The 16,586-nt window shown below is 37.1% G+C and overlaps 1 protein-coding gene across 2 annotated transcripts in view; it reads left to right on the top strand.

The window, feature by feature from the left end:
- LOC150081629 (uncharacterized) overlaps nucleotides 1-16,586 on the top strand; it is a 164,185-nt gene that overhangs the window by 86,524 nt on the left and 61,075 nt on the right. For both annotated transcript variants that reach the window (XM_090379493.1, XM_090379494.1), the window contains exon 2: nucleotides 11,251-11,283. In XM_090379493.1, the coding sequence (XP_090235619.1) occupies nucleotides 11,251-11,283 (33 nt within the window). The remainder of the gene's footprint in view (nucleotides 1-11,250; nucleotides 11,284-16,586) is intronic.

Below are 16,586 nucleotides of genomic sequence, written 5' to 3'. Positions count from 1 at the left end.
AGAACAATAAATATATTTTTAAAAACAACTTGCGCACTACTAAACTGAAAAGCGGCATAGTAAAGTAGAAATCATCCCTTTTACAAATGAAAATGAATGCTGCACGTGTCGCTTTAAAAACTTCTTCCAAGTCAAGAAATGAAAAGCTGCCCAAGGATGAACAGCAGTGATGTCCCGTTAGTTACACAACATTACAACTCTCAAACGTTTTCTTCCCCAGAACCCAGTGAAAACCATTTCTGCTCGTGCGATCATCCTTCCTCCTACCGCTACGATCGATGAAATTAATTTGTGGCATAATCCTATTGTGACTCTAATGGTGATTAGAAAGGGATTACGATCATCAGTTGGAGAACCACTGAACTACTTTAACGAGTGCTCTGTTTATGCGTTTTTCTGCTCCCTCCCACACCCTAAAGGAGAAAATTATTTCTGCACACGAAATACGTGAAAATGACAATGTTAATACTGTATTTATTAATTTGGCATCAGTCAGCAAAAAGGTTGGCTATCCCTGATATAGAGACTTCAGCCCACCCCCCCCCCCACTGGTTCCGAACCCAGCTGCGCACAAATAGCTGCTTGATTGGCAGTCTGAAAAAGATTCTTTGTGACATAACACAGATCTTAAATTGCAGCCCGTTTAAACAAATGTTTTCTTTATGCGTTGAGTAATGAAATGTCGCTTCGTTCTCCTCCTGGTGCACACTAAATGCTAATGTTTTACTTAAGCGGTTACACACTCGGTCAAGGATGGCTTCATCAAGGTGCAGTAACGCAGTTTCTCCAGGGATCCAAGGCAATGGGAGATAAGGGACCAATGCAATTAATTAATGTTGCTCCAGGAGAACTCCACGAACTTATTTGAGGGCCTCTGAACATATACTCGCCAGGGGCTCCAAACTTCCTAAATCTAGCGTTGTTCACGGTTGATAAATCTTGCCTCTTGTAAGAAGGCAATGAAAAAAAAAAAAAAAATCTGAAACCAGTTTGCGACCATAAATGGGGTTACTAGTACACAGTTGAGACACAGGTCAATAGACAGAAGCAAATAATATTTAAGATTTATTTTTGTAATAATGTCTAATAAGCTGGAGAAAACTAGATGTGAATAAACACGCAGAAAACGCTAGGCTGAAAAGTCTCCAATTTATGGCGTTGACTTCTACTTCGCAGCATTTTACATAATTATTTTCTCGGAAAGAGCAAAATGGTGCGATTCGTTCGCCGTTGTTTTAAGGACAAAGCAATGAGGTAAGAGGGCTTCGAGCGGTTTAATAATAATTCCCTTTGAAGTGAGGCTTATTGGGCCATTTGTAAGGTCCATGTTATCGGATTTGTTAATAGCAAGCGGCATACTTCAAAGCAGCGAGAAAAGTTTAGGAAATTTTTTGTAGCGAAAATGAATATTTTAATACATTCATTGTATAAATTGTATGATTTGCAGGGCTGAAAAATTGGATAAATAAGTAATCAGTATTTCTCAATTAAACGGAAAGGGGAGATTAGTGGTATGTACGAGCTGATTAATATTTCAGGCGGATTCGATTATCAAATAGCTTTTCTGATAAGGTAATAACTTCTATGTTCTACTCAAGGAGTGTCTACCAAAACTTTACATCATATTCACGGAAAAATTGGTATAATACACAAAATAAAATATTATGCAAGAATAAGTAAACATGTATCTGTATGGATGAACATTTTACTAATTATGTTTCTGACCAAGGCATAGGCTGACTTTAGCATACGCTAGCATTTTAATTCACCTACAAAAAATTAATAAATGGACAACCTGAGGGCTAATTACCCGACGCTTAAAGTAAGCTAATTTCGCTTACTTTAGGCGTCGACTGTTTTAATTAGGATTTCACTTTCTGGCCTTAGCCAGAAAGTGAAATTGATTTAACAAGCTTGAAACTTGCGGTTCCTATTAAGATAGACTCAACCTTCCTTCCGAACGAAATTAATATCCGGAAACCTGCATATAACCTTTATTTACAGGAAAACTAACATATTCTAATACCTTTAGCCAGCCTCTAGTCTTCGTAGAATATTCTCCACTAGTTTTTTTGCAAATGTCCTTCGATATTTTCTGCTATTCAGCTTTCAAAACGGCGACAAGAGCAGCTCACTTTTTAGGCAGTCTCTCCTCACAAGCACCCGAAGATCCAATTCATCCCCGAGGTTCTCTATAGGATTGAGGTCAGGGCTGTGGGCTGGCAGTCCAACTTTTCAACGCTCATGTCCTCAAACCAGTCCATCACAACGCGAATAGTATGACATGGAGTGCTGTCCTGGTGACACAGGCATGGGCCTTTCCGAGTGCTGGCACAACGTAGATAAACATTATTGTCCAGAACGTCTATCGTTATATCTAAGTTTACTTAGACATGACAATTGGGGAAGCAACCAAATACATCGTTTAAGACCGAGCATGAGCATCTGTACCAGGTAAATATTAACTAGCAGATTAACATCGTTATGTGTGACAACACCTTGTGTACCATAGACCAAAACCATTTCGATCGAAAAGAAGGTTTTAGTTTTTCCTTTCCTCTCTTCAATGCTACTGCCGTTTTGTATGAACGATTTATTTTGAGACTATGATAAGCATGGTAAGACCGAACATCCCAGGAAACCTCCTTCACTCTTTAAACGCTGGCTAGTGGGATGGATACGTCAACATCATTTAAATAACAATTTAAATAACAATAACACTGTATACGGTTATCAGGAAAAAAAGGAAGTTAGTAGTATGGAGTGTTACTTGGTGAACACTGTTATAGTTTTCACGAGTACAGCAAAAATAAACATTATCATTTCTGAATTCGAATTTTTCAAATTTGTTGATAAGCGCCTGAAAGACGGTATATTAGAGTTCTATGTGTATCTTATATTTTTCTTATCAACTCCAAAATAGAATATGAGCTAGGTTTTCCCTTTCAACCTAGGTTTGAAACCGTGGATATATTATTCTAGAGAGGTAAAAAGCATTCAAAAAAAATATCAACACTTGTGCTACGAGAATACCACAGAAGGACACAATTTTGGTTCTATACGTACAAAGATAAGGAGTACCTTCACGTTTTGTAAACTTATAAATTGTATGTGGCGCTCCATTTCCAAAAATGATGATAAGAGGCTTGCTCCAGGCACTATCTCGCTACTGCAAAATCAGCTAAAGTTGTTGATGCCGGCTATTAATACGATGTGGGAGCCAAATTCCATAAAATGCGATAAACGTAAATATGTTATCAATATGGACTATTTTCATTTTTTAAATTTTTCGCCCGTGATTTTGAATCTTACACGCTTGGACTTTCCTACTAATTAATACTACTAAGTAAATACTATTTTCCTTTTCTGTCCTTATACTGATTATCAAATTTAAAATACTATACTATACTATGGAATATTTAGCAGATTCCAAGGCAAATAATTCCCCCCAAAATACCAAAGAACGTTAAACTTTTATTATTTATTATTTCTTTATGGTTGTCAGCAAAGATTTTCAAAAGTTCTTATTTCGTTAAAACTCCGATAGCCTCGAGAATCTATTCCATAGAATCATATCTATTTAAAAATCCCAGAGAAAAACGTAATATGTTTATATTTAGTCCGTTCTGTCACATCAGATGTGTGTAAAACTACATTACGGTGTCTTTAATTAAACAGCCTTCCTTTCGTCTCATTTTGGATCGATCTATAAACGCCCTTTTCAAACTAATAACATGAGCTGCAGGCCAAATCATCAAAATATACTAATGATTCCCGTTTCTGAGTTAGCAAAACAGAAAAGAAGTCTCTGAAACGAGGCAATAAAAGTCAATTGATAGTACCCAATTTAACAGCTAATAGTGAAAGTTCTAAAACTCATTTAGTATTGAAAGAAATTAAATTAACGAAAATTACGGCATTTATTATTTTTCATGATTTTGCGATTGAATTCCTCGTCAATTGAAATCACGGAATATAACTTGTAGAAGATGAATATCTGATTTGTGCATGAGAGAGAGAGGGGGGGGGAGAGAAAAAGATGGGATTATGGTTAAAGTTGTAAAAATTCATATTTTCATTTCACAATTTAAAAATTAAGCATGTTTTTCCATTGAAGACTTGTGAAGGGTGAAATCCACAAATCTAATTAAAATGTTTCTCAGTTTAAGTAAGTAAAATAAATTATTAGATAAAACGGAGAAAAAAAAAATAGTTCGCCATCGAAAATAAACTCAGTCGCTTCCAATAATATACTTTTTTTTTTTTTTTTTTTTTTACGAAAACCCCAAACACGAAAGGTATCAAAACCTATAGTACTGTACTTAGTACCGTGCATGGGTTGGAGAAGTATGAGGGGAGGGGGATGCCGGAAACTTTGCTCTAGACTAAACATGGGTTTCACCACTTCAAGCCTCCAATAAGCAAAGTGGTGGTATTTCACCGGTTGATGAAAGTCATCTACCACCTACTTGGACGTGTCCTCAACTGAAAAAAAGGAATTCACTGCGATGCTGTTAGGGAACTTCATCTTCCTCTCTTCAGAGTGCTTTAAAATTTATCAATTTCTTCTTTCCCCCCTTTTCCTATTTTTGTTGGATCTACATCCCACTATTTCTTCATGAATCTCAATTGGAGTACCTTATTACATAAAAAAAACACTACACGCTGCATAACGAAAATTCGAACGCAAGTAGTACTTGCTTATTTAAACATACACTATGTCGTTTACGGAAAAAAATGCCCAGGAAAAATATTATTACACCTTTTGAGGTAGGAATATATCTCCACAGTCATTACTACCCTTGTTGGTATCATATCAAACAACCTTTGGGACAGCAAGGGATAAATCTCCCAATGGACCTTTGTTTAAAAATTTTGATATATTGTTCAAAAATCGGACAAGTAAATAAATCGCATTTTTTAAAATATTATTTCTCTTTTCAGACTATTACAACAACCTTTGATGGGAGGGATATATCATCCTTATTATATATTTACAGCATGTTCTTTAATTGGTTTCGAAAGATAAATTTAATTAAGGAATCAAAATCGTGATGATTAATTAAGGCTAAGAGATCTTCCACATTCAGTTCTACAAGAAGTGTTCTGTTTATACTGCAGCAGGACCACATAGGTAACAGGAGCTTAATCATTTTGAGAATTAACCATATTTAGCAATCATGCGAGCTAGAACCACAGTCAAGTCAAACGAGTATACTACTGCCACCCACTCTAACCACTCGGTTAAGTCAGCTAATATTTTGCTTTAAAAATATTGTTTTTAAATTTGACAATTCGAGACGTTAATATGTCAAGTAGTCAAAACTGACTTAGGAAATTTTCTATTTACTATTTTACATAGTTTAAGTTCTTCCCCCCTACCAGTTGATCATTATTTAAGATCATATTTACATATGAAATAAAGATTATTTCTGTAACTGAAGATTCTTTTTCAACATAATTTATTACTCTGGTTTGCAATATTTTTCGTTTTTCTTTTAATCATATTGAGTTTAAATTTCAAACTGAACAAGCGAATTGCAAGGTTGGTAGAATAATATAGCTAAACAAAATTTAACTAAAGTCCGAGTTATTTAATCTAGTGACAAAAAGCTCATAAAATCCTACATGTTGCCTACTACAAAAAAGATAAGTGAAATCTAACTTACAATTTATATGTATTATTATTATTGTTGTTATAAATCCATTTATTGAAATAAAATCCGTTCCTTGAACAGTTCACTGGCTAGGAAGATGGACAGGTGCATAACGTACATATCAATTATATAAGTATTACCACATAGATACATATACATGTATAGATAGAGGTATTATAATGATGGCAAATGTCTTTGAAATAATAAAGGGGTTTAGTCAAAAATGACTGACAGGCTGGAAACAACGACTGCTAAAAACATCAACTAGTCAAAACGCTAACAACTTCTAACCGGTTTGTTTAATGAAAATTCCAAATACGAAAGTTATTAGAACCTATACCAATTAGCACCGTGAATGGGTTTAAGGCTGAGAAAACAGAGATGCTTGTTGACTTTAATTTTTGAAGTAATTTTCAAGAAATATGTGTGAAGGAAGGGTGTTCCAGAGAGCAGAAGCAGAAAGCATAATAGAAGAAACGTTGGTTCTGTGATTTTGGAGTTGGGCAGAGAATGGATGCAGACTGGTTGCAGCACGTTTTTGAACTGGTTTGGAGGAGAGTGGGAGAATTTCAGGTTTCAGAAAAACAGTGTTCATAGAAATATCTAAATTGAACGTGTATGAAACAGTGGGAGAGATTCTGTAAGAGATGGGCCATGAATTAATCTGATTGTTCTCTTTTGAATAGAGTCTAGAATCTTCAGAGAGTACTGGTGACACCAGTCCAGATGTGGAACAATGTTCCATGGTAAAACAGATTTGAGATTTTTGGCAAAGTGAGTTATTTTGAAGAAAGATAACACCGAAAAGGAAAAATAAATTGGAATTTTTTTTTATGCAGAGGACACAATATTTATAAAGTACTTATGCCTAAAGGGATTAGAAGTCAGAGTAATCCCTAATAGAAATGTGATGTTGTTGTTGTGGGGGTTTCATGGCGCATAAGCTACTTTGGCTATAATGTGCCTGTGATCTTGTATAGAAAATCACTGTCATCGAGATGCGCATAACAGCAGTAGCCTTTTCAGCGTGGTTATTTATTTTATTATTTTATTTTTTTTGCGAGAAATGAGGCCAGACTGAGTTTTATAAGGGTTGAAGTGAATGAAGTTTTTGGCCCATGGAAAATTACCTGGAGATCGGCACTCTAGGATTTGGTAGTAAATATTCTAGACGTTGAAGCTGTTTGTTTAAGACAAGGTTTCTCAAACTGGAGGGCGAAATGTAGCGAGCAGTCATCAACAAAATGTAGATAGGATTTTCGATCAGTTGAAGGTCAATAATATACAAGAAGAAAAGAACAGAAGAAAGAACTGAACCTTGAATGACACCAGCATTAGTGGAGAAGGTGGAAGATAGAGGCATTTATCATCTGCGGTGAAGTATTAAAGAGAATAATGAATACCCAATCGCAAAACACTGATGGAAGAAATCCATAAGATGGGGGCTTTTTTAGAAGACCTTTACATTATCAAAATTACATGACCTAAACATGATCAAAAGCCTTAAATGTTAAGAGCAATTGCTTGAGTTTCACAAACGTTTCCATCTAATTTGTCTAACAATGAGTAACGTAAGCCAATATATTATCAAGCAGATTGACAATGACGGAATCCTGATCAGATGGAAGGTTGCGAGATAATTGTAGAGTTGTCGGTTAATGGATTTCTCCATTATTTGGAAAGAACAGAGGTGAGTGCACTGGGACGATAATTTAAAAGGACTGATTTGTCACTCCATTTAACAATTGGCTGAATATGAGTAAACGTACAACAATTAAGGAAAAATACCAGTGGAATAAAGTATAAAAAGACAGCACAGAAGAGATGCAAGGTCAGGAGCACAAGTTTGGAGAACGAGTGGAATTGACAGATGAAATTGAGAATGAAACAAGGAGGCCCCACTGGAGAAGATACCATCATCAAGTTTTTATTTTAGGTGCTTGGAGGGCCACTAATATTGAGAGTATATTCTGAAGGGTTGCTGGCGAGACAAAGATGAAGAAGGATGGGTGTGTTTGAATTGTCTGGTATTCTGGTAGATAAATGAACAAGCTGTGTCAGGTCATTAGTAATAGCAAGCTGAGTCCGTGTGATACAAAACTGCAGAAAACTGGAGTTGTGAACATTAAAATCACATAGGAAAATGATATCACCAAGGGAGTGAAAGAGTTCCGAGTGATTAGTAGATATGGAAGAATGATAGCTGCAACAGATAAATTTCATAGAATTCAGTTAGAGATATTTTAGGCTAGAGAAGATTATAAATTATGAAGTCTTAACAAGGAATATCAGAGCAGATATATGCACATATACCACCTTTGAAACGAAAGGAATAAGACTATATCCTGAAAAAGGCCTCTGAGGTTGGGCAAATTCATATTTTAGCATTAAATCAGCTCGTACACCAACCATAAGAATAAGTATTTACTGTAACTAAAATATTTACAAATTAAAATAAAATAAATATTTACAAAAACTGCTATTATATTAAATTAAATTATATACATGTGAAAAACATTAAAACTGTGATAAAATCCTTGAGATAAAATACACTAAAATAAACCGGATTAAAAGCGATATAAACGATAAAAATCTCTGGAGCTTTCGGAAGCATCGGCTTCCTTCCTCAGCAGTAACAAAACTTCCTGCAGCACGTCCATATATATTTACATTTACAGTAAATACTTATTCTTATAGTTGGTGTATGAGCTGATTTAATGCTAAAATAGGAATAAGACTGAATAATTAGACCAACTGAAACGAGTAGTGGTTGAGGCACTATAACTGTAATACTGTCGGAAAAAGTAAGTGGGGGAGGGACTGGCAGATAATTGGTTGGAATGGACGTGATTGAGAATGGATAAAACTATGAAATGAATTAAGTTTTTGAGAGGTTTAGATTTTTTCGCACATAAGCTTGTTGTATTAGATTCATTATTCATGATGTATTCGGTAGATGAATTGAGGGAAGAGTGTGTTCGAATTAATGAAATTTTTGAATACGGCATACACAAAGAAAGAATATTTGTAAAAGAATAAGAAGTTTACCTCAATATGATATGTAGAACACTTCCGTATAATACTCTCCGGAAATTAAAACGAAAACAATTAAAAAATCGAAAATCTTACATGTAATATTTTCGATGTTTTAATTGTTTTTGTGGGGACTTAAAAGACCAATAACCCCTGCGTACAGGAAGAGGTCAATAATTGTGAATTAGACCGAAACAGGCTGAAGAAGTAGTACAGTAAAAACCTCGCTTTACTGACTGTATGGGGATATGGTCTGTCCGTTAAATTCGATTGTCCGCTAAACTAGAATGACATATATATATATATATATATATAGTCGCCGAAGTTGCTAGAATATTATGAAAAAGTCTTGTGGTATACACAAATATAAAATAAGTCCTACAAGGTGGAGTTCTCTCCTCCCCGTTGTTTGATATTGCTCTTGAGTCCTTTGCCCTTTCCAGTCATCCTGATATGATATTGTATGCGGACACCTCAAGTCTTTATCTATTCTGATGACCCAATCAAATCCCCACGAAAACTATACAGGCCACTCAATTATTAGTTGACTTACAGATCTACTTAAACTCAATTGGACTACAGATCAACTACAGTAAATCAGCTCAAATGATATTTACGACGAGAAAATAACACGGCACAACTATTCAAATCAGTAATGCTCAAATTCAAAAGGTAAAATCTCATAAAAACCTTGGCCTCGTCTGAGTTGAGAATTTTACATTTCTCCAGCACTTAAATAAAGAAATAAAAGACAAAATACTACCAGCACTATGGGAAATCAAACAAAAACGTACCGATATTAACAACGCTACAATGATCATACAATATACTCATTGATGCATTACTCTAATGTTCATGTATGCATCTGTAATCATATAGAGTTACTTGGAATCCACCAACTATCACGAAGTCTGTAGGTCATCCCATGGAAACAACTTGTTGCTGCTAGAAAGATCACTACCCTGTCACAACCCATAATGAGGAAGACTGCCACACCCCGACATTTTCAAAGTTCTGACAGACTCAAGCAGAAGGAAGGAAACACTGCACCCGGAACACCCAATGGCGCTCTAAGCTCAATAACTTCAACTGCCTCGAACACTTCTTCCCAGCCAATACAGTTCCGCTGTGTAATATGCTCTACCTGGATGTTGACTAGATGTGAAACTCCAAGAAATCCTGACCTCAAGCCTTGTCACAAACATTCCAACTCATCCAGTTCTAATGACATCCTATCATTAAGATTTTTTTCTTCTAATGGCTAACTGTAATGCCACTGTATGTGTATATAATGTATATAATGTATATCTAGTGTATATAATGTATGTAGGTATTCAATCGATACAATTTAACTTAATAATTCCATAAACTAGTGTTAGTCAAAATAGCTATGAAACCTGTAACCCTCCTAGCGCATACGCTGTACTGGGGGTTAAAATTGAATAACTAGACATAATAATAAGAACTAAAAACATTCGATGTTGTAATCCTGCATTCTACTGTGATTACCAGTTGTGTGGGGGACAAAGCTGCGAGCCTTCTGTTTAACCATATGACATTTACTTCATTCTAAAATACTTTAACTAATAGTAAACATCATCAAACTGAGGCAAATACGTCACTGGGTCTCGCACAAAAGCCTGGTTCAAGCGAATGCAGCCCGTTATTTTCGATTAAAGCAAGGGCTTACTGTTTGTAACAAAAAAAGATATGGTATATGTGCTGCTATTTAGCAATGCCGTTGGCCAGTCTGAAACTGTAATATTGGTATCGCAAATGTTGATCATGACGTGTGTTTGCCGGTGGTGGAACAAACTTCTGTACTCGTGAAACGTGTGTCAAGTTACTAAAGGCAATTATAATTGGAAGCTTGTGGTCATCCTGCACTTAAAATTAAAACTCGAGGCATGTATGAATCATTTATTCTTTATTTCACAAATAAAACTGATCCACTGACATTCAAAATGTGCATGGTTGGTTTTAGACCCATCAGTGACTGGCGCCTCCGTAGCCAGGAGCAGCAGTGCGTAGCACACGCTTCTTGATTAGACCGGGGTTCGAGTCCGTCACCACCAAATACGGAGGATGCGGAAAGGCCAGGGAATGATCACCGCACCGGAGCAATATGGCTTTAGTTGCTAATGCTCCTAAAAACCAAATAACAACAACATCAGCGACTTGGACTATATTGTTCCATTATGTATTGTCTGTACGAGTGTCTTCACGAGCAGAAAACCCGAATAACTCATGGAAATAAACTCCACTTCTTCCATCTGAGATCAACTAACTACATCCCTGATTGAAGACTGCAGAAATTCCTCCGGTAATTGAACCCAAACCAACGTAGTCACAGACTCTCTCTCTCTCTCTCTCGACAAGACTATCATCTTTTCTTAACTCTAATAAAACCCTGGCGTTTGGTGTGTGTGTGTACGAGAGAGACAAAAAAATATTTATTAGTTGCATATGATTTCTGAGAGCATCACTTTTGATTAATATTTAATCTTATAAAATAAGCAAGCGTGATTAATAAAAATTATTTTTTCTTTATTCTTAACAGAAGGCGAAAAAAGTGCTGGAGCCTATGGAAGAGGTAAGAATTTTTTTCTTTACTTAGCTCAAATTTTATCGAAATTTTACAAAGAAAGTGGCGAAAAAATAACGGACAGTTAAAAAAATATAACTGCGTTGTCACCACAAACAGTTTGTTTAATAATTTATATTAACTTAGTTCCGTTATAAAAATAGTGATTAGTACTTTGCTATCTTTTTCTGTAAGCTCTTGGCAGAGAATAAGTTATTTTAGCCCTTTGTAATTAATGTTTTAAAAATCCTAATTCTTAATAATACTAACAGGATTAGCATGACACGACGAAAGATGAACTCGATGAATTAATAAAGTGCTCTAATGCGATGGAAAACAGATCAGTTAAATTCCGTTTCAAGCACTTTCCGTGCTCTTTTTGAAAGCAATATATCAAAAATACTAAAAGCTTATACGACTCACTAAAAGTTTATGTTTCTGTTTGCCACTCAGTTTCGCTTGGAAGGAAAGGATTTAAAAGATGTGAGTTAAATAAATCATCTATTTCCAACGCAGACCAAAATGGATTATTCATTCGTTGGATCAGTTAATAAGTAAAAAATTGGAATTTATCTTCTTCATTAAGCAACACGGGAACTCAACGTTGTCCAAATTTCTACGTTCGAAATAATTTTCAAATATTTGTTTTTTCTCTCTCAACTCTTTGTAACTAGCCAGTACTTTAATAATTCTAAGGAATTACTCTCGTGAACAACTTTGACTAGAGCAAATAATTTTTAACCACTCAAAGCCAAATAAATATTTCCGTCTGTTAGATTTATTGCAAAAGGCTGCCAGTTGCTGCTGTGAGCAATAAAATAAATGACGGAGTCAGGGATATCAGCAGAATTTTTCTGTGGAAGGTGGAGAGGACACAATTTTGTAATTCTCAGTAGTATCTGCGAAACGTTTGGTGTTTAGGTGGGTTTTTAGATAATGCTGCGTTTTATTTCTCAATTCTGAGGGCAACAACAACAACAAAAGTACAAGGTTACCCCTTAATTGCGCAAACTATGGTCAACGGAGTATACCGATGTAACGACGGCAATAGAGCACATGTGATATGGGCGAGATAGTCCTAGATGGGTAGCAGCAGAAAGAAGATTCAATATAATAGCAGTGCGGCATTTGTTAGTGAAACATGGGTTTGTCCCAAGAAGGATAGGTCTTTATTTGAAATATTACCGATCTTAAGATTTTAACACACGCCTTTTTTCCACGGGGCGTGGAAGGTACCGCGATCGTAATAACTGTGCTGCTCACAAAGATTGTTATGATCAAAACTGAATTGATTTTAAATTGCATAACCCCGTATAAATAGAGAAAAAAAAATTAACTAAAATCAGTAAATAGTTTATATCGATATTATACAAAATGGTACAAATACACTTATGGTGTTTTCACCTGTTTGTTTTATGATCTGTCTGACGGATCATAAAACAAATGTCTTCAAATAAAAAGTACTTTTCAATTCAGATACGTTCAAAGACCCACTATCTAAGCATTATTAAATAAGATGAATGAATACTATATTTGAGGCAGTAATTCTCTTGATTCAGACACCTCATTGGCGATTGTCGATATTTTGGACAAATGTGTTATGAGGCATATAATACAGATCACATCTTCGAATACTTTAGTTGCAATATTTAAATACGGACTATAAAGTATGAATTATTACTTAAGAGGTATACATTGTTGTTTATTTTTGTATCAAACCAACCAAGGCTACGAGGTGTCACTGTTTTGTGCCTGTAAATTGCATATATTATACACTAAATAGCACTATTACATACAGTACATCCAACTAATAGAAAATAAGTTCCCGCTTTAGCCCTCAGGAAAGCATGTTTTCGTCGTGGCATGGACTCAACAAGTTGTCAAAAGCGTGCCACAGGGACGCTGGTTCATGTTGATTCAACTGCTGTCCACAGGTGCTCGACTGGACTGGGATCTGACAACTGGAAAGACGACTGCAGTAGGCTAATATCACTCTCGTGTTCCTTCTGAACCAGTACAGTACAATTATAGCGGCATGCTGCAAAATGCTGTTAGAAGATTCCATTCACAGGTGGACCTCTCTCTACGAATCAGCAGCATGTAGTCATGAGGAATTGCGCCGAGTTGAAAGCAATTTCCAATGGTACCAAGGGGCCCAACGTGAACCAAGAAACTGAGCAAAACTGGTATACAATGGGTTTTTTTTTTTTTTTTTCATATCCTTGACTCTCAACATCAGCGCGAAATAGCTGGAACGGGGATTCGTCAGACTGCGGAAAGTTTCTCCAATGTAGTGTTGGTGTTCCCAAGCCAACTGTAACGCAGCCTTCTTGTTTTTTGCTGACAGGAGTGGAACCCGGTTCAGTCGTAGGTTGCGATATCCCATCTACGACAAGTTGTAACATCCCGAAATGCCTCTTTGGTTACCACTGTTATATTGGGTTGCTGTCTGACCGAATGTAGTCTCTCTGTTTTTCTGCACAGGTCTTTTCAGCCTTCGTTGTCCTCTCGTATTAACGAAATATTTTGGATCCCAGGATCGTCAGTGATTGGATATCTGGTCACCGGATTAATCTCGATACACTCGAAAAAAAGTCATGCGTGAAACTTTACTATCCCAAATACTCATATCGGCGCGTTTGACGCCGAATCAGTTAACTGTAAATACATGGTAAATACTGTTAATAAATACCCTGCAAATATAATACCATGTCATGTTCGAAGTCACGTAAATCTTTGCTTGCCCATTCTAGCAATGATTTGCACACATACAACATCCCTACTTATCTCTCAATCCTAACCCAAGACTATTTCACTAACTAGAATATCGGCGTCAGTAACCGCTTCTAGCAAACACGCAACATCAACATGAGTCACTCACAAGGTTACATCTTGCGTCCGACTTACTGGAACACTATCGCATATGCAGACAATCTGGCCCTTTCAATATATGCCAACTCTCGTTGACTACTTTGAACAGAAATCCATAAACCCTCTTATAGAATGATGCAGGATCAAAAAGCTTGTCATATCAAAATCCAGCATGATGCTCTTTAAAGGATGCTTAAATTCGCGACGGAACCAGACAACCATAAGAGATCTAGCACTGTAGTACACTACTACTACCCATAAATACCTGGGTCATTCTTCAAGACCTCTTCTGTACAAGGAATATACAGTACCTGAGAATAATTTTTGACAATATTTTGACGAATATTTTGACAAATTTTTGACAATATTTTGAAAATTTTGACAAATTTTTGACGCTGCCTACACCAATGACTACACCTCCCTTATAAGGGAGGTGTAGTCATTGGTGTAGGCAGCGTAAAAGATCATCTTGGGAACGACTTCTGAAAACGACTGGCAATACTGAACCCAGGGAGGTGGTGTACCGCATCACCGCCAAAAACTCCCCGGGGCGAAGTTATCCAATCCACTCTCACTCCCCAGGGCACTATGATACATCGTGGGAGCAATCTATGGCCAATATTCTGGACACACTTTTTGGCTCCTAGTACGGATCCAAGACTATTACAGCAAAGCTGGGCTCCAGTCCAAATTCCAGTTTGGATTTCGATCGGAGCGTTGCACAGAAGACGCACTGCAAAGGATCGTCTCTGCAGTCTCAGCTTCTACCTTCAAATACTACCTACTAATAGCAACAGATTTTGCTGAAGCCTTCGACAGGCTCTGGTGGGCAAGTATTCTTTGCAGACTTCTTCTTCTTCTTTAATGCTGCCGAATGGCGTTTGCGACTTCGTTTTGATATTGTTCTCTGTCTAGCGCTGCGTGTAGAATTTGTGCTGTTGTCATGTGAAGCCAGGTGTTGATGTTATCTAGCCATGCCATTTTCGGTCTGCCTGGGCGTTTCTTGCCTTCGATCTTTCCCTCCAGGATGAGTGGTAGTAGGTGATATTTTTGTTGGTTCCTAGCGATGTGACCTAGGTATTTGCATTTCCTGCTGATGATGGTTTTGAGCAGGTCCCGTTCCGTGTGCATGTCCTGCAGGACCTGTGCGTTGGTTATCTTGGCTGTCCACGGAATTTTCAGCATTCTTCGGTAGAGCCACATTTCGAAGGCCTGGAGCTTTTTTGTAGTGGCTGATGTTAGAGTCCAGGTTTCTACACCGTAGAGCAGTATTGGCCAGATGTAGCATTTCAATGTGCGTAATTTGAGCACGATGTTCAAGCTTCTGTCGGTGAGGAGGGTTCTCCATTTGGTGAATGCCTGCCTGGCTTGTTCAATTCTGCTTTTGATTTCGGCCTCATGGTTCAGCTGGTCATCAATGAGCACTCCGAGATACTTAAAGCGGTGTATTTGCTCTAATTTTTCGTTGTTTAGTTTGATCGTGATTTTGCTTGCAGTCCTGCTGACCTTCATCACCTTTGTTTTCTTTTTGTTGATTCGTAGCCCCCATGCTTGGCTTTCTATGTCCACTTCGTTCAAGATGGTCTGTAAATCTTGTTCTGAATCCGCTATTAGTGCTGTGTCATCGGCATATCTTAAGTTATTGATGTAGTGTCCGTTAACTTTTATGCCGATGTTCTTGTCAGCCAGTGTTTGGTCGAAGATCATTTCCGAATAGATGTTAAAAAGAATGGGAGATAATGGACAGCCTTGCCGGACGCCTTTTTTTATTGGAATTGGGTCTGTCAGATCGTTGTCATAGCGAAGCCGGGCTGTTTGATTCCAGTAGAGAGTTGTAATAAAGTTGATATCATTGTTTTCAAGGCCAAGTTTTCTCAGTCGGTCAATTAGGCGGTCGTGGTCTACTGAATCGAAGGCTTTCTCGTAGTCAATAAAACATATATACACGTCTTTTTGATGTTCATAGCACCTTTGTAGCAATATTTGTAAACAGAAAATTGCTTCTCTGGTGCCTAGTCCCCTGCAGAATCCGAACTGTGTGTTTCCTAGTGCACTTTCGCACTTACATCTTATCCTTTGCTGAATCACCTTGAGGAAGACTTTTAGCACCTGGCTCATTAGACTGATCAGCCTGAAGTCTTCGCATTTCCGGCTGGTAGCCTTTTTTGGTAGGGCCACAAAGATGGATTGGAGCCATTCGGATGGAATGTCGTTGTTGTTGTAGATTTGATTGAACCATTTCGTTAGTTGTTGGATGTTGCTGTAGTCTAGTTGTTTCAGCAGTTCCACATGAATCTGATCAGGTCCACAGGCCTTGCCTGGCTTTGTTATTCGGATGGCATGTTCCACTTCAGATGTTAATATGTGGAGATTGTCTTCCTGTGTTTGTTGTTGCGTTTCTGCCGGTTTTCTGTTGGTGCCGAACAGATTGTATATATAGC

The sequence above is a fragment of the Mastigoproctus giganteus genome, chromosome 8 (assembly GCF_048544385.1).
Source record: "Mastigoproctus giganteus isolate SK-2022 chromosome 8, ASM4854438v1, whole genome shotgun sequence".
Taxonomy (NCBI): domain Eukaryota; kingdom Metazoa; phylum Arthropoda; class Arachnida; order Uropygi; family Thelyphonidae; genus Mastigoproctus; species Mastigoproctus giganteus.
The sequence above is the reverse complement of the archived record's forward strand: the minus strand, read 5'-3'. Positions and strand labels throughout refer to the sequence as shown.